This window comes from Biomphalaria glabrata, chromosome 7, assembly GCF_947242115.1.
Source record: "Biomphalaria glabrata chromosome 7, xgBioGlab47.1, whole genome shotgun sequence".
Taxonomy (NCBI): domain Eukaryota; kingdom Metazoa; phylum Mollusca; class Gastropoda; family Planorbidae; genus Biomphalaria; species Biomphalaria glabrata.
This window is the reverse complement of record NC_074717.1, coordinates 30520305-30539316: the sequence shown is the minus strand read 5'-3', so window position 1 is coordinate 30539316 and position 19012 is coordinate 30520305. Positions and strand designations below refer to the sequence as shown.

General features: G+C 38.3%; 1 protein-coding gene across 2 annotated transcripts in view; it reads left to right on the top strand.

The window, feature by feature from the left end:
- The first annotated feature begins 297 nt into the window (after window positions 1–297).
- Window positions 298–19012, top strand: part of LOC106053296 (forkhead box protein F2-like) — a 68301-nt gene continuing 49586 nt past the window's right edge. Inside the window, exons 1-2 of one of the 2 annotated variants that reach the window (XM_056036405.1) lie at window positions 298–931; window positions 15521–17726. In XM_056036405.1, the coding sequence (XP_055892380.1) occupies window positions 15599–17726 (2128 nt within the window). In that variant the 5' untranslated portion in view covers window positions 298–931; window positions 15521–15598. Of the gene's footprint in view, window positions 1050–15520; window positions 17727–19012 lie in introns of both variants that reach the window. The other variant, XM_056036404.1, reaches the window with a different exon arrangement.

Sequence of the window (19012 nt, the reverse complement as noted above, 5' to 3'; positions counted from 1 at the left end):
GAGTGATTGACACATGTAATCTCCGCCCACTTTGGAAGACCTCTACGATGCCAGGGAAAAAATCAAACTCTCTTTGCAAAGTTAGAAAAGGAAATTCGTGAAAGAAAGAAAAAACGAAAGGTCGCCTCCTCATGATATCGGTATGAGGACATGAGAAAGAAAAAGGAGAGAGAGAGAGTGAGTAAGACAGTAGGCGAGGCTTACAAAAAAATGGGAGGGGCGGAGAAAAGGGATGAAAGATTTGAAGGGGCGGCCAAAAATGTACTCACCCCAAACTTGACTCGTCTCATGTAGCGCTCATTTCATTATAGAGTTACTCGAGACTCACCCCTGCTCTTTCCACCCTCCTGATACACACACATACACCTACACTCCCCTCTGTACCATCGGCTACCGAGGTGAACCCCCCATTCCGATGAGCCTATGTGGCATGCTCCTGGCTTCATTTGGCTTACCCAAGAATTAAAACAACGCCAAATATAAAATCCGAGAAAAGGGGGATAAGTAAAAACAAAAAAAAAAGACAAGATTAAGTAACCTCCCCCTTTTATTGTAGACTTAGCAGCAAACGCAAAATTAACAGGCGACTGAGCATCGAAACTGTCCACGGATTAGTGAATGTTAGTGGAAGAATTATCAATAGCATTCTAAACAAACATTATTTACAGTTGAATCATTCTCGGATCAACGGTACAGCTTATCATTGAAGAAGCTCTGGAATATTTGTGACTAGAAGAAGGACATCGGGACCAGCTAGTCAAATACTTCTTGGCGCAGCTTAAGGATATATATCTACACATGATGGCGTAAACAAAATCACCAAAGAAGATTGACGGTAGTCAAAGCGTACATTACCCACGTGATCTTTTGATTTCTCATCTAACAATCTGATCTGCGATCTGACCATACTTGGATTACTTTGGGAAACGAGGTCAGTGGACTTTAAATAATTGGTCATTCCTGGTGTTAGACTGTGTTCTTTTCTAAATTGGACCAAACAAAAATATCGCTGTTTTTATCGGATATTTGACATACAATTGGCTGGCAGGGTAAGTTGAACTATATACAGACAAAAGAGTAGCTCTTTGAATGAAGTAATACATCCTGTACTTATTCAATACGAATTATTAGAAGACATTTGACTGTCTTGAAAATATTGTCAACTTTCAAGATTGTGAGTTTCACTAAAAACTTTTCCAAAAGTTTTCACCATTTCGAAATTTTTGAAAATAAATTCTAGTCATGTTAAGGGGCTTACAAATAAATTTGTGCACGCACTATAAGTTGAAGGAAGTATGCTATTTAGTCTGTTTAAATGTACACACTATAAGTGCCCAGTTGAAGGAAGTATGCTATTTAGTCTGTTTAAATGTACTAGTGTCGGACCAAATATTGAATATTCAGTTCCATTTCGTTTCAACATCTTCAATTTTTATATATATATTTTTATATCAGAATACAAAATCTTCTTGTTTCTATAAGCCAGTGTTGATTGGCTGCAATTAGATCATTGCTGGACATTATCCGACGAATATTTTAATAGTAATGCTAAACACATCGATTTGTAATGGTTCATGAGACCGTGATGTTATGTTTTAATGACCGAAGATACAAAGTGTCCATCACAACCAACTACCATCCTCACACCCACCCTCTCCCACTTCAAATGTCCACCAAATTAAAAAGCAAGGTCCACCCCAAGACAACGTATTGTCACGAAATCAAAACTTTGTAATGAAATTTCTTTCTAATGATTATGATACACAGCGAGCTATTGAATCCGTGAGACTTTGTAATGTTTACAATATTTGTTTTCAAGATAGACTTTGGACAATGAAGCAAAAATTTCACACTTTGATTCCGTAAAAAAGTTCAAAATTTTTTCGCCAGTTCATGCAATAAAGTGATGTCTGTTTTAATGTCTATTTATTTAATATCTTTTTAATAAATAATTTGCAGTCCCATAGGAACGGGCGTGTTACGAGTTGAATAATTAGCGTTAAGAAATATATAGTCTTGTAGCATTTGTTGACTTCCGTAATATTTTTCAGACTAAATTAATTTACATCAAAACAAGTTAAACAGAATAACTGTGTGGTTCTAGTTATCAAATAATAAGCAACGATTGTTTTGTTTGTTTGTTTGTTTGCTTTGTTTGTTTGTTTGTTTGTATTTTGTAAGCTGATCAGTTTGAAGGGGCATTCTCAAGCTTTTTGTCTACTATATCTATAAGACTTACAGACCAAGTATTTCTTTGAGAATGTCCACCATATAATTTCTCATAATCTACTAGATGCTACATACTATTCTTGTTTCTTATAGAATAAACTTTCTGAATTATCCGCAATTCTTAACACTGTTGGTTTAATATAAGGAAAATAAAATAATACATCTACATATTAACTGAAATTAAATGCTTAGGCAGTGTACTATAGACTTTGACTTAGTGCGCCTATAAATAGATAGTGTAACAGACTTTTCGTTATACAACTCCGCACTGACTTATGTAGAAGAGTTTGGTCTCCTCCTTTCCTACAGGATTCTCATTCATTGCGCAATAAAGTCTTCAACTTCTTTCCGTCACTCTGTTTCATTATAGCAGTAAAATGTGTGCAGTAATGAGTACCAGCTGTGACGAAGGCACTCCAGTAACTACAAGCCTCGAGGCGGAGGCGTGAAGACCTGGAGGCTGGCGGATGTCTTCAACTTTTATGAGACGGTTTATGTTCTCTAGGAGCGCTCATGGAACAAGAGACAAACACCGACAGAAGTCAGAATCAGGCTTTAAGCATATCATGCATTTAAAACTTCCCAGTCTTAAAACGGGTTTTATAAGCACAAAATATAGGAGAGAGTTCATTACAAAGAAACCAATAGTAACGGAATCAGTTTAAGATATTGCAGCTTTTAAACTAGAGGTTCAAAGAAGCATGTTTCGTTGTATAGAGAATTGCCATGATCAAGGAAACTCAGTAGTCTCATCTCTGAAAATCATCTATACTATAGTCTCATCTGCCCTATAGTCTCATCTCTTAACCTCATCTGCCCTATAGTCTCATCTTTTAACCTCATCTGCCCTATAGTCTCATCTTTTAACCTCATCTGCCCTATAGTCTCATCTCTTAACCTCATCTGTCCTATAGTCTCATCTCTTAACCTCATCTGCCCTATAGTCTCATCTCTTAACCTCATCTGCCCTATAGTCTCATCGCTTAACCTCATCTGCCCTCTAGTCTCATCTCTTAACCTCATCTGCCCTATAGTCATCTCTTAACCTCGTCTGCCCTATAGTCTCATCTCTTAACCTCGTCTGCCCTCTAGTCTCATCTCTTAACCTCATCTGCCTTATAGTCTCATCTCTTAACCTCATCTGCCCTATAGTCTCATCTCTTAACCTCGTCTGCCCTATAGTCTCATCTCTTAACCTCATCTGCCCTATAGTCTCATCTCTTAACCTCATCTGCCCTATAGTCTCATCTCTTGACCTCATCTGCCCTATAGTCTCATCTCTTAACCTCATCTGCCCTATAGTCTCATCTCTTAACCTCATCTGCCCTATAGTCTCATCTCTTAACCTCATCTGCCCTAAAGTCTCATCTCTTAACATCATCTGCCCTATAGATCGCATGGGGAACTTTGCTTTTTCTTTGTAGTCTCATCTCTTCTGAAGTTTCCAGTTTGTAAGATCAGGTTCACATAATACAAGTGGACACAAATAAACTTAATTGGGCAGTAAACTACAGTATAAAAGAATAAGAATATGAAGAAATGTTGAGGAGATATAAGAGAAACGAAAATGGAGGAACATTGGGAGATATTTTTAATTTTGAAATAAATAGATAAACAAATACAATGTCAAGGTCGAGATATTAAAATATTACCATTGCCAACAAAATACTAAAAATTACCCATACAACCAGAGAAAAATATAAAGAAATATAAAAAATATAAGAACTTTGATGATCCAGTGATAAAAAAGTGCGAAAAAAAAAATTGCATACATTTTTAAAAATACTTTGTTTTATGTTTTACACAACAGAAACACCAAAAATAGCTAGTTCTTGTTTTCCTCTATAGAAACGGAAATTAATAGTTATAGAAATAGGTACATTTTATATAACATCTTTTTTAACTCGAAAAATTAAATTTCATTACTAGAAATTTGTTTTGAAATCCGAGGATAAAATATCAGAAAAAAGCCACAACGTAACTTTGTTTTGAAGTGGTACTGTACCAATAGATTAGAGTTTTGTTTACACTCTGCTCTTCAAATCTTGTTCTTAAAAAGGTTTGAATTATATACCTGCCAAATGCATTTTTTCTCTTTAAAAAACCCCAACAAAAATGAACATTTAATGTGAATTGATACTAGTTTAATAACAAAAAACATTGAATTCAGTAATTAAAATACTTTTTATAATGCTATTATACAATAAAACAAAGCCGTTTACATAAATATTAAAGAAAAAAATAGACAGAAATATCAGTCCCCCCTTTTTAAAGTACACAAATAGAAACAGAAAACACGCGAGTACGGTTTATCATCTGAAAATACCTATTTCCCCCTCTAAAGCAGAAAAAAAAAATAATTTAAAAAAACAACAACAAAAAACAAGTAGTAATCATATATATAGATCAGTGCGTCAATGCCTGGAAATGGACTATTCCTATTTGATCTACGACGAGATAGATCTAGTATCGCTTTTTTTTTTTTGCGCGCGCTGACGCGCGAAGATTTAATATATAAGATTTCAATGTTTTCTAGATCTAGATCTTACTGATCTAAATAAAGTTGAGTTTCTTTCAATGTGTCAGCTTATATGAAGTCTTCAAACTAATTGGGAATTAATTGATTGATTAGTTCTAATTCATCTAGACTGGATCTAGAACCAGAGATATGTCAGGCACCTATAATCAGTGGCGTATCTAGCAATGTGCGTGTGGTGCGGACCGCACGGGGCATCAAGTGGTGGGGGGCATCAAACCGAGGAGAAATTTTCTCAGCAAAATTACACATTGTAATTACATAAATAAAAATAAACACATTCATTTCTTTTGGTCATTTATATGCCCTATATTCTCTATTAAATTAAATGTAACCTATAGACCAGTTTGAATCAACTTTTACCAGATTTTTTAGAAATCTCTGAAGGCAACGTACTTTTATACTTTTTCCTTTGAATCCTTACATGTTGTTACTTCATTGTTTAATACATTGGTTATGGACACGTTATAATGGTGTTTGTCATACACTTAATTAGTAATGGTCAAATCTTTTTTGTGGACCAGTGAGAGGAGGGAGTATCGGGGGTCGAACTCAAGCCCCCTTGTGGAAGAAGAATAGCCAATACAAAATCAAAGAAATATCCTGGATTGAAATTACTATCCCAGTACGCTTCATTCCTTAGAGACCGAGTACGTACATGGCTCAACAAAATAAAAACAAATTATTGTTTATATAAATGCTCACGAAAACAAAACAAAAATTACACAGAAAGTATACAAGAAAATATTTCTCGATTATTTTCCACAATCCACCAAACATCTAAAATATTCTAAAATCTAGATCAAAACTTAATAGTATACTGTCTGGCAGAGCCTCAAAGACGTATTGGCCACAAGAAAAAATGGTCAAACAAAAAAATATGAAAATAGATTTTCTATCAACACACAAGAAAGAGCTTCTGATGGAAATACCTTCCTTGGATCGTATTGTTCATGCACTAATAAGAACAACTACATGATAAATATTGTAGTCGCCTTTATTGAATCCTCAGATGGAAATCCATCTCTATGGTTCTCCCAGCGACATAGGAAAAAACGAATTTTGTCCGGGGGCTTCAGGTGATTATCGCAGTTTCTCCAGAAGTCTCCGAACTTTCAAAACAAAAATCTTTTGGGCTTTAGAGTTTTATAAAAAAAAAAAAATATGTCAGTCCCCGAATATTGCCATCATGATTCTCATATATTTTTTGTACTATTGTGGTAAGTGTGGCTACATGCAAGCGAAGTTTTTCGAAACTTACGTTGATGAAGAAATACTTACAGTCAACGGTGACGAATTTACGACTCACTAATTTTGCAATTTCGTCTATTGAACAAGACTTAGTGAAAAAAACTAATTTCGATAAAATTATCGATAGTTTGCCGGCGAGAAAGCAAGTGAGATTCACTTGTTATATCTTTTATGTAAAATCGATTCTTTACGAAATTACCTTTGCGTTTTACCTTTACCTATCCCTTAGTCTGTTGGACCGTTGGGACACCACACAAGACTCGTCGACCGTCCTTCTCCATTCCTCTTTGTCTTTTGCCATAGAGCCTCTTACAAAGGCAGGCCCGTCCATTCAATTATGTTGTCTTCCCATCGCTTTCTCTGTTTGCCTCTTCTTCTTTTTCCTGGTACTGTTCCCTGAAGAAAGGTCTTTGCGAGTCCCGAAGATCTTGCAATATGGCCATAGAATTTAGCTTGCGTTTTTTTTTTTACGATAGTTAGCAGGTCATCATGGGGTCCAATCTCTGCAGTAACCCTGTCTCTAATCATCATGGGGTCCAATCTCTGCAGTAACCCTGTCTCTAATCATCATGGGGTCCGATCGCTGCAGTAACCCTGTCTCTAATCATCATGGGGTCCAATCTCTGCAGTAACCCTGTCTCTAATCATCATGGGGTCCAATCTCTGCAGTAACCCTGTCTCTAATCATCATGGGGTCCGATCGCTGCAGTAACCCTGTCTCTAATCATCATGGGGTCCAATCTCTGCAGTAACCCTGTCTCTAATCATCATGGGGTCCGATCGCTGCAGTAACCCTGTCTCTAATCATCATGGGGTCCAATCTCTGCAGTAACCCTGTCTCTAATCTCTTGGTTTGTGATGCCTTCTTTGAATGTGATACCTGGGAGCATTTCAGTTCCATTCCTCCTCTCTAGCTCTGCAGTCAGCGTCCAAGACTCACAAGCATATACAAATGTGGCATATGACAAGAGAGTGCATCAGTCTGATTTTGGTGCCGAGGGCTAAGCCTTTGTCTTCCCTTATTTATTTTCCGTATTATATCTTTGCAAAATATATATCTTTCGTTTCTTAAGTAATAAATAATAAATAAACTTTATTTCCAAATTAGAAACTTTTCGCTGTTTTAAAACTTTTTTGCGAGCATCATGAGGAACTGCCGCCTAGGGCATCAAATACCCTAGCTACGCCACTGCCTATACTACAATGTACGTAAATCTAGATTTAGAATTGAGATCTAGATCTAGATCTTATTGTGTAATCTAAATATAGATCTAGATTTAGATATAAATCTAGATTCTAGACCTAAATATAATTCTAGTCTATATTCTAGCTCTAGATATGACCAGGACCAGGTGTGTAATAGACTTAGATTTAGACTACTAGCTAGATGTAGCAATCAATGTAGGCTGTAGGCTTAGATTCCACTCTAGTAGAAGAGGTACCTCAAAAACTAAAGGCTCTAGATATCTGTAACTAGATCTAGATCTAAAATTAAATCTACCCAACAGAAGCAATTTCGTATCAATTATGGAATCTGAAATATGCACATTAAAAAACAATCAACTGTTAATGAAGCTGCTTACAGAAGCGTGGTCGAGAGGCTAAGTGCGCTTGAACTTGGCTTGTCTTGGCTACCTAGAAGGGGGCTCGAGGTTCGACACCCTACTCGGGCAGAGTTGTGTTTACTGAGCGCCTAAAGGCAGCACGGAAAACCAACTCCTAGATACCCCCTCCCCCCACCCCCCAAACTGGTCCACAAATGAGCATGCTATAAGCATGAAAGTTGCGCTATATAAAAGCTATAATAATAAAAGCTATAATCTATTCTAGATTTGGATTTGATTATTTTTTTTTTATGAGAAGGGCAGAGATTTTCATAGAAGAAATATTGGTTGCGCTTAATCTCTCTTTTAGCATAATAAATGGAATCAAACTGATGTTCCATAACTTGCAGAATGTATCTTCTGTGGTAGCGACTAGCTAGGTTCCATTACTTATGAAGGTCTAAGTTCAAAGAATGAAATCAGGGGCATTTAAGGCAGACTCAAAAGCAAAGCTTTTTTTATATTAGAAAGAAGTTCAATGACGTTATGGGGATATAGATAAGCATTTTCTGACAATGCTTGACATCTGGTTTGGTCCTGTGGTTTGCGTTCTGGGCTGCCATTCCAATGGTCCCGGGTTTGAAACCAACCGCTACCCCCCCCCACCCCCCGTTGTGTTGTGTGACGTTGAGACTAGGATGTGATAATTTTTTAATCTGAAGAAACACCCGGAACATGTAAAACAAACATCTATGCTCGATCGATTTTCCCCTTCGATTCCAAACCTTTCACATTTGTCTAGGAAACAAAGATATGTTTCTCGTAAATTCTAGTCTAGAGCTCTATTGCATTGTGTAATACCATAGCCTTCTGCATTTTAAACAATGTTTAGCATGCCACCTTTTTTTAGGTGAGCCGATGGTCAATAATAAACATAATTTTTTCCTCTGTTGCTTTGTTTTTCACTTTACTCTAAATATTGTACATATTCAATGGCGTAGCAATGGTGGGGGGGGATTTGAAAATCCTTACGGGCCCCCACTTGAGAGGTGAGGGGGCCAAACGAGTGTTCGAAATTTTTTTTACGTTAAATATTAAATATTACGCATTTATCTCATGTCATGATGTCGAATGTCAAATAGCAGGGTCCCCTAAGGCGATCAAGCCCCTGGCTCCCAAAATGATGGCAAATCCCTAGCTTCGACACTGTACATATTGGGCACTAGTCTCAAAAATATTTAGTCCAATATTGTGAGATATTTGTAACAACTAGCAGAACATAGATTTTATGCGGACTAATTTTTTTTCTTGAATATATAAATTTTTTATAAACAATTTCATTAAGTTGTCAATAAACTATAACTTGTTTTGAACAAAATCACTGAGCGCTTACACCATTGCAATGCTCTTTCATAAAGGAAAAGGTAAACAAAAAATATGCCAACACTATCAAATGAATCCAGAAAAGACAATATCTATCGTAATAGCTTATTTTTTGCTTTCATATTTTATTTTTACATTTCTCGCTTCGCTCCACTTAATTAAACTATTGTTATTCAACACATACATTTGTGAAAACAAATATTTAAAAATAGTTCAATATGTAGTAAAAAGAATGTTGATTAACTGGAGTGTTTGTGTGGTGATCATGACCAATTCTTTCAAATGTAAAATTTAGTTATATTTCATTAACAATATTGTTTCTCTTTACGATAATGCACAAAAGAGGCAAGATAACAAAACGCAGTCATCCATATTGAGTTCTTTTTTTACAGTATCTGCTACAGAGGGTTTCGAATCACATGTTTAGAGAGCTTGTTGTAAATTATCAAAGACTGTCAATGAAAAACTTCCACTTTGTCAATTCTAAATTTATACGATGGATTACTTTTTTTTTTTTTTTTTTTAAGGAAACCTCAGAATTTGCGCTATTTAATTTGAGCTTTATCATCATAGGAATCCTTGGAACTTAGTTGTTTTTTTAAATTGCAACACAAAGTCGCAAACAAAAAGCAAAATTAATAGCGCTACAAATATATACAAGCCCATTATATATTGTTACATTTATTATTTATAAATGTTACAATTTTATGTTTTAGAATTGGTAAGAAGCTTTATTATATATTGATGTCAAAATAAAATAAAATAAAACAATATTGCCTGACAATAAAAATAAAAATAAAAAAAAACATGATGCCATGATGCTTTCGAGTCTTCTGAATCAAACAGATTTTCCCTTGGTCATAATCCAGATTTTTTTACAGCAGAATACGAAATTAATAATTTCAATATATGTACTCAAGAGTTTGGTCACTAAAGTACTAAAAAATCCATTCAGTTCCTCATATGTCATGCACATCTTGATTGCAGAAAACATTTGTTTCCAAAGTGACTGGTCGTTGTGCTGCTCCTAAGACACCCTCGCTTTATCTCCAATACATCCGGAAGAAGAAAATAAAAGTGATGACATTAAACCGGAAGTTAACAAGCTCTCTCCGTGACTTCAAGAAAAACGATGCTCTTACAAGAGAACCACTCCCAGCGTAAAAGTTGTCATCTCAGAACCGGAAACTGAAAATTGGAACTCGTGAAATTTGCCTAATTCGTCTTTCTGGGTGTCACCATTGAATGCTGACCATGTCCTCGACAGGCCCGAGTAGGACACTGAGCCCTAAGACACCAATAGAAGACATTCTACATGAGGAGCTGCCTGATCTGAAAACCAGTGCCCAGTTCTTCTCAGATATTGCATTAGTCTATGAGCCCTCCAAACATAATAATGAGAACCCAGAAGAAGATCTTCCCCAGCAAGCAACGCCAACAACAACATTGAAAACAGAAAACACACCAAAAAAAATAATTCCAAAGACGCTCTGATTCATTTGTATCATACACAGATGCTTATATTCAGAGCCTTTTGTTGGTCTTTTTTTGTAAAAAAATAGGTACCGGTACTAAGTGATTAGGTGCCGGTACTCGGTAGTTGATTGCCTTACTTTTAGCTACTAAAAATTAATAATATACGTTAAAATACAAGAAAAGTAATAATTTTTTTCATAAAGGTGCCGTACCGTCACAAAAAAGCCCTGCTTATAATTATTTTAGTGTATGTGTGTGTGTATACACTTGTAAACTTACCATTTGTTCTACTAGCAATGAATCCAAATTATTCTAATGATAAGCTACACGCTACCAGACACACATAGTTTAAGGCCCTTACCAGGGCCGGCCTTAGGAACAAGCAAACTAGGCTGCCTCCTAGGGTTTCCGGTTGGTGGGGGCCTCACATAGGACTCACAAAATATTTTAGAGAAAATAACAGCGTAAAAGAGATCGAATCTCAAACATAGCAAAGCTCTATTCCTCTATGTCTGCTAGATTAGCTCTAATTTTTTACCAGAACTCAAGGTTTATTATTAGCAAAAGTTTAGATTTACTTGTTAGATTACCTATATGTTAGAAGACCTTTTGGTGAAAAAGCCTTGACGTTCCATCAAGTCTGGTGCATCAAAAGGCTAATGAAAATCAGAATGACTTTAAAAGAAGTGGTCAACAGATCGGCTAATTAGCAGGAAGAGTCATGAACACGGTCATGGAAGATTAAGTCAGGATATCGGCTTCGATTGGAAAGATCTAGGCTTATGGTCATCTTCAATTAGCAATAAAGAACGTGCCGAAAACATATTCATTGATTTCGCTAGAGATAAATATATGTTTTTAATACATTGCGTGATTTTTAATTTTTTTCATTGTTTATTTTTCATTTTCATTTTGGGGCCACCAAATTCACTTCGCCTAGGGCTTCCAATTACATAAAGCCGACCCTACCCTGACACGTATACGTCACCAATAGGCAAACCAGGCAGCCGCCTAAAGCCTCTGATTGGTAGGGGCTTTGCACAGGAGAAAAAAAAATGTGAATCTTGGATCAAATCTCAAAGATAGCAGGACTCTATGGGACTCAAAGGTTAAGTCTCTACTATGATTCAACATTCCACACGGAACGCTACGTAAAGAGCGTACAGGAATTTATCTTATTTGTTAATTTAGATATAGATGTATGAAATTTTATTTAGAAACAACTTAATTCACTTCGCCAAGGGCATCCAACAACTGAAGGCCGGTCCTGACGCCAAATATACTTTGAAACAATGCTAAGATAACGCCGGGAATCAAACCTTGGACTTCTGAGACAGTACAAACCTTCCTGACCAACTTTTCCATTAAGTACAAATCGTGTACACACAGCCCAGTCAAGGCCAACCCAGTGTGTGTGTGTGTATGTGTAAACTAAAACTGCCGTGTGCAATATTGTATGGCAATGTAATCCCTTAGCATTGTTTTCAGCCCCAAACCAAGAATCCCCCAACACAAATGTACTTGTAGCCTACTACTAAAACAATTTCACCTTTCTCCTCCACCCGTCTTCCGCCCCTTCATTGTCCTAGTCCTAGCTCTTTTCTTCCCTGACTTTGTGTGTGTGCTGCCATTTCCCCTAAAGACATTGCCATTAGAACTTAGGTGCGTTGCCTTGGAGGTTTTTTTTTTTTCTTGTTCCTTCCACTATTAGTTTTAATGTCATAAATGCAATGTTCTGGGCTGAACTCGGGGAAACACCACGAGAAGGTCAGGGCAGTACGAAACTTTGTGCGCCATACAACCGGAATCGGAATCTGCTCCTTACCGTAACGATCAATTTATTCGCGCCCTCCCCAACTAAATGTGTTTAAACCTCTCCCCCCCCCCCACAACGACTCCCTTCCCCATAAAAAAAAAGTACACGGGTGTCAAAATGGCATTTACAACTGAAAAAGTTGCTTCTAGAAACGTCAGTCTAATCCTTCAGTATAATGGCTAATTGTCCAGCTTTCAGAAGACTGTGAATATTTGTTAAATTGCAGAAATATATATATATATAGAGAGAGAGAAAGAGAGAGAGAGAGAGAAACAGAGAGAGAGAAAGAGAGAGAGAGAGAGAGAGAGAGAGAAAGAAATAGAGAGAGAGAGGGGGGAAGAGAGAGAGAAAGAGAAAAATAAAAAAAAGAGAGAGATAGAGAGAAAGAGAGAGAGAGAGAAAGAAAGAGACAGAGAGAGAAAGAGAGAGAGAAAGAAAGAGAAAGAGAGAGTGAGAGAGATAAAGAGAGAGAGAGAGAGACAGAGAGAGAGAGAGAAAGCTTTAGGGCTAAAGGTTATTAAACGTACAAATAAGTAATAGAAATAATTGTCATACAATTTTGTACTGCATATTGTTTACGTGTGGGACTGACATAAACTGCTTAGTCACGTGAACTGGAATTGAGTTTGAATAGCGATGGAAACAAACAATTGTCAAATCGCGGTTTCACTCCGCCTGATTGGTGCTTGCTTCAACCACTGGCCCACGCCCCATGGCTACACAAACAAAAACAAACATTACCTAACTGTACACCAAGTTCTCACCTTCAGACTTCTAAACTTGTACAAGTAAAACAGCTCAAACTAAGAAACCTAGAGTCAAATACAAAAGTTCTATATATTAACATTCTTACATAGTCAAGCCTTTTTTTTTATCCTGACATAATTGTTTTAAATTTATTTTTTTCAAACGGAATGTTTTTAAATTAAACTTAAAACATCCCCTGGAAAACTTTTAATACAGATATTTAGGATATTGCATTTTAAGTTAAAGTATATTAATAAGAAAAATATTGAGATTTATAGAATGAGAATCTAGGATGAAGTTAGTATCTTTTACATTGATATCCTGAACTATCACGTGATTGATGCTTTCAATGTCCTCAACTATCATTTAATTGGTGCTTTAATGTCCTCAACTATCATTTGACTGATGATTTCAATGTCCTCAACTATCATTTGACTGATGCTTTCAGTGTGCTGAACAATTATGTGATTAATGCTTTCAAAGTTCTGAACTATCTTGTGATTAATGCTTTCAAAGTTCTGAACTATCTTGTGATTGATGCTTTCAAAGTTCTGAACTATCTTGTGATTGATGCTTTCAAAGTTCTGAACTATCTTGTGATTGATGCTTTCAAAGTTCTGAACTATCTTGTGATTGATGCTTTCAAAGTTCTGAACTATCTTATGATTGATGCTTTCAAAGTTCTGAACTATCTTGTGATTGATGCTTTCAAAGTTCTGAACTATCTTGTGATTGATGCTTTCAAAGTTCTGAACTATCTTGTGATTGATGCTTTCAAAGTTCTGAACTATCTTGTGATTGATGCTTTCAAAGTTCTGAACTATCTTGTGATTGATGCTTTCAAAGTTCTGAACTATCTTGTGATTGATGCTTTCAAAGTTCTGAACTATCTTGTGATTGATGCTTTCAAAGTTCTGAACTATCTTGTGATTGATGCTTTCAAAGTTCTGAACTATCTTGTGATTGATGCTTTCAAAGTTCTGAACTATCTTGTGATTGATGCTTTCAAAGTTCTGAACTATCTTGTGATTGATGCTTTCAAAGTTCTGAACTATCTTGTGATTGATGCTTTCAAAGTTCTGAACTATCTTGTGATTGATGCTTTCAAAGTTCTGAACTATCTTGTGATTGATGCTTTCAAAGTTCTGAACTATCTTGTGATTGATGCTTTCAAAGTTCTGAACTATCTTGTGATTGATGCTTTCAAAGTTCTGAACTATCTTGTGATTGATGCTTTCAATGTCCTAAAACTTTCATGTGACTGATGCTTTCAAATTCCTGAACCAGGAACCAGTTTCTGTCTCTTGTGTTACGGGGGGGGGGGGGGGGGGAGCAGCTTTACTGTGAAAGGTTGTACGAGTCCCCGGGAACCGAACCTATACGGCCTCACTTCACACAGTGGTTTGTAGTTTGAAAGAGAGCGCCTCTTTGTTTGCCGGAAATGGCCCATGCGCCATGGGATGAGCATTGCTGCGTCAAACGAAGCTTGATATGATAAATCCTCATAATTCATTTCACTTCTTTGGGGCTGCATCCATGAGAATGACTCATTTATAAAGAGGCGGAAATTTAAATGAGAATGTACGGAAATAATTGGAAAGGGCAGCCACCTAGTTGTAAAAAAATACAAGAAGTCACTAAAAACTTGCGCGGTTATCTCCTTCGTTTCATGAGCTCAGTGATGTCATGCACTTAACTCTAGGCTGCTTAACGTTGATAATAAGCTCAGCAGATACAGTTAGGACGATTGGCGTTAAAGAGGGAGGAGGGGGGGGGGCTCAAATGATGGGGGAAGTTATCTAGACCTGAGAGAGAGGGAGGGAGCGGTAAGCTTTCAACTTACTTTCACAAACATAAAGACTACAAAAAAATGAGCTTACTCTAATTGTAACATTTTACGTGAGAAGAAGAAAAAAAAATATCTAAAGCAGACTTTTATTACTGTAGAGATACAGAGTTAGGCGGAGCTGAGAAACTCTAGACACTGACGGGAGCTTATGGGAATGGAATAAAGAAAAAGTATCCTCTTTAAAAAGTAATAATCAAATGTTTCAAAGGGGAGACTAATTGGTAAGGGAAAGGGGAAGTGAAGATCCATAACTCTGTAGTAACGGGGTTTTTTTTGTTGTTTTTTTGTGTGAGTGTCTAGTTTCAGACATCAGTTTATAATCGGTTCTAAAATCTGTTGTAAGTGTCACTCTGACAAAACGTGACTAAAGACATGTGACAAAGACAAGTGGACGAAAGTCTTGCAACCAATACCATGAGCAAACCTGCTGACCAACAAGTGGACAGAGAAATGTTCTGTAAGATCTGTGGACAAAAACACATGTTAAATGGACATTGCGCGTACCGCAAAGAGCTGTGGATAAAGACCTATAGAAAAGATATACAAACAATTGAACTATGGACATTTATTTATGAAGCGAAGATTGTTTCGTAAATTATTCTTGAACATATTCATGTTTTAAATAGATTGCTACGAATCAATTCATGTTTTAAATAAATTATTATGAAAGTGTTTGTTTACTTTTGCAGTGACCATGAGGGAGCATAGGTAGCTCTAGCTGACCACTTGAATCGATCATCTTTCCCAACTCTAAACTATCCCAAGCCATGGAGTGCCTACTCGACCACAAGCCCTACGACACGGCGATGAAGAACTACGACCAGTCCATGAAAACGTATGACCAGACTCTAAAGTCGTATGACCAGTCGCTCAAGTCTTACGACCAAGGAATGAAAGGTTACGACCCTTTGAAATCGTATGATAGTCACATCAAGCCGTACGAATCGCATCTCAAAGCCTACGAGACGCACATGAAACCTTACGACCAGTCGTTGAAGCAGTACGACATGCATCCTAAGCCGTACGACCAGCACGCCAAGCCGTACGAGACGCATCTTAAGTCGTACGACCCTCACCCGAAAGCGTATGAGCACATGCTTAAGCCATACGAACAGTCGTTGAAGCACTACGACCACAACTCCATCCTTCCGGTCACCAACGGACACGATCTGTGCGAGATGAAAAACATAGCAGCAGCTAAAATGGAGGCGAAAGGGTCAGTTGGAGTCACTGCCAACGGCTCAGAAAACGGCCCCAGTAACGGAATGTCCGGCGGAGGAAACGATGACCCAGAAAGTGAGGATGAGTCCCCAAGTACCACTACTAACCCTCCTGAAAGTCCTGGAGATGAGGAGGGAAAAGGAGGTAAGAAATCAGGAGTGGGGGTCAGGAGGTCAGAAAAACCTCCTTACTCTTACATCGCACTAATTGTCATGGCTATACAATCCTCTCCCACTAAAAGGTGCACCCTTAGCGAGATATACCAGTTTCTTCAACAGAGGTTCCCTTTTTTCAGGGGAAGCTACCAAGGATGGAAAAACTCTGTTCGGCATAACCTCTCCCTGAACGAGTGCTTCATCAAGCTACCTAAAGGCATCGGAAGGCCTGGAAAAGGGCATTTCTGGACGATAGACCCGGCTGCGGAGTTTATGTTCGAGGAAGGCTCTTTTAGACGTAGGCCTAGAGGATTTAGGAGAAAGTGCCAGGCTCTGAAGCCGTTTGGCATGTTAAACGGAATGGGTGGAGGCGGCCCCATGATGGGACCTTATGATTTCATGGGCCCTCACAATGCTGGCATGGCGTCGATGAACATGTCTTGCGGTATGCCGAATGGTCAAATGCCGCCTTACGACCCTTACTCCCAAGGGATGATGGCAAGCAATTCAATGCAGCAAATGACCATGGGTCCGAACTATGGCTCTTACAACAGGTACGCACAGGGCGCGTGCACGATGCCCGGCTTTCAGTCTTCCAGCTTGCCCAGCATGGCGTCAATGTCCAACATGGCCGCCGGCCTACCGAGCATGTCAAACTTCCAAGGGATGTCAAACATTCACAACATGTCATCATCTAGCCTTCCTGGCTTCCATCACGGTTTATCAGGAATGGGACCTTCCATGGGCTCGGCCATGGGCAGCACTGATTACAACATTGGCAGTCTAGGCTCTGGCGGTGCATCCGGCGGCTACCCACCTCCACCATCGACGCCGCCTGCGATGACATCGCCTTCTTACGACCGCGACGCCATGGGACCCGCCATGAGAGACTCAATGTCCCGGGACGGTCATCCAATGCACATTAGAGACACTCTCACCGCGGACAACTCAGTTAGATATCCTTCTACTTCAACGGCGACTTCGTCAACAGGCTCGACCGGACACGTCGCTGCATCTCGAGAAGGATTACTTTCAGCACCTTCAGATATCAACTCCGCCCGTGAATCCGTGGCTTCCATGGCAAGCAAGTACGCTGGCAGCAGTCCGTCAGCTTATTCATCTAGAGATACGCCAATGTCAAGGGACGCCCTGTCGTCCTACCAAACAAGTGTGTACGCCAAAGACCCAACCAACCTACGTGAAAGCGTCTCCGCCTACGGCAGAGAAACCGTTCAGGACTCTTTACGAGAGCCCATGTACCACCGCGAGCAACAAGCCCTATACGGGCGTGACTATGGCACTTCGATGGCTGGCTCTGCGGGAAACATGGTGTCTGGACTATACCAGTGGGGTGGACAATCGACAAGGGTTGGCTATCCAAGTGGCGTGAAGCAGCAGCCCCTTTCGCCAGCTGGCAGCACGGGCTCCCTTCAATCGATGTCCCCGCCGTCCAGTGAGCAGAGTCCGTACGGCAGCACTCATGCAGTTGGTAGCGAGAGTATGGATCTATCAGTTACAGGTAAGTCCTACAAATCATGTTTATACTCACATGATATGCAAGTTACTCTCCAACCAGCTTTTTTAGCTAAACTAAATTTTTTATATGGACGATGACATTAATTAGTAAATCTGTAAAAAAAAAAAACATATCCATATCAATAAATGAAAATCTAGTGCTTTTTATTTTATTTTAAAATCATTTATATTTGGTTATTTTCGATATTTTTACTTATGCACAATTTAGGCCATTTCGAAAAATAATTTTATAACAACAATTACGAACTCTCTAAAAATACAAGTTTCTAGTAGAAGTAAATGCCTAGATTTAAATTTTGAGATGTGGCAAAAAATTCAGGTCACGGCTTGGGCTGCGTAGCCACAGGAAATTATGCTTTCCTCATTAATCTTCAGACTCGAAGGCAAAAAAAATATCTTTTGATCTTTGTAGTTTTTGACTTGTCATTGAAAGTGTCAGACTACTCTCTGGTCAGTTTCCTAGAGGATTTTTAAATAAAATCTAGACATAACAATTGGAAGCGATGATAAGATGTCGGCCATATTGTTTGTATTATTTCTCCGGAAATAATATACAAGTAAAAACAAACTGCAAAAGTTTACAGAACCGTTTTATTTTTATTTCATCTTTTAAATATGGGAATCATATTCTATTCATATTCTTAAAACTTTAGCTTTCTTTTGGGTGTTGAGTAAATTGAAAGAATCTTAAACGTTTGATATGGTGGTGTTGTTTTGTTCTTTCATTACCAATTAATATTAAAAATGAGCCAATGAAAATTATCTTGTCGGCCAGATTATACATTTCTTATTTATAATAATATGGCTCCTTTTGTCTCGAAAGGCAATGGATGCGCCTAAATGAGTCACTGGTTTTGGCTTAATCTTGAGACGGGGCAGAATCTGGTGTGGCTAATCAAGCCAATTCTAGAACGGCAGACTTTGCCACAATTCGTACATGTGTATGCCTCTGATTTAGGGCTAGCAGACAGGGCAGCTTTCTTTTTATCCCTCTTGATTAAAGCCGCTTCAATTCTTTTGTTCTCAGCAAGGGTTGTCCCAGCACGCACAGTCTGTCTCCATGCACTCCGGTCTTTGGCTATGTTTTCCCACATACTTTCGCTGATGCCTGTGGCTCTCATGTCTCGCTTGCAGACATCTCTATATGTTAGTCTTGGGCGGCCCTTGGGTCTGACTCCTTCCACAAGCTTAGCATATAAGATATTTTTCGGGATTCTACCATCTGGCATGCGGGTGACATGTCCGAGCCAGCGTAATCTTTGTGTCAGG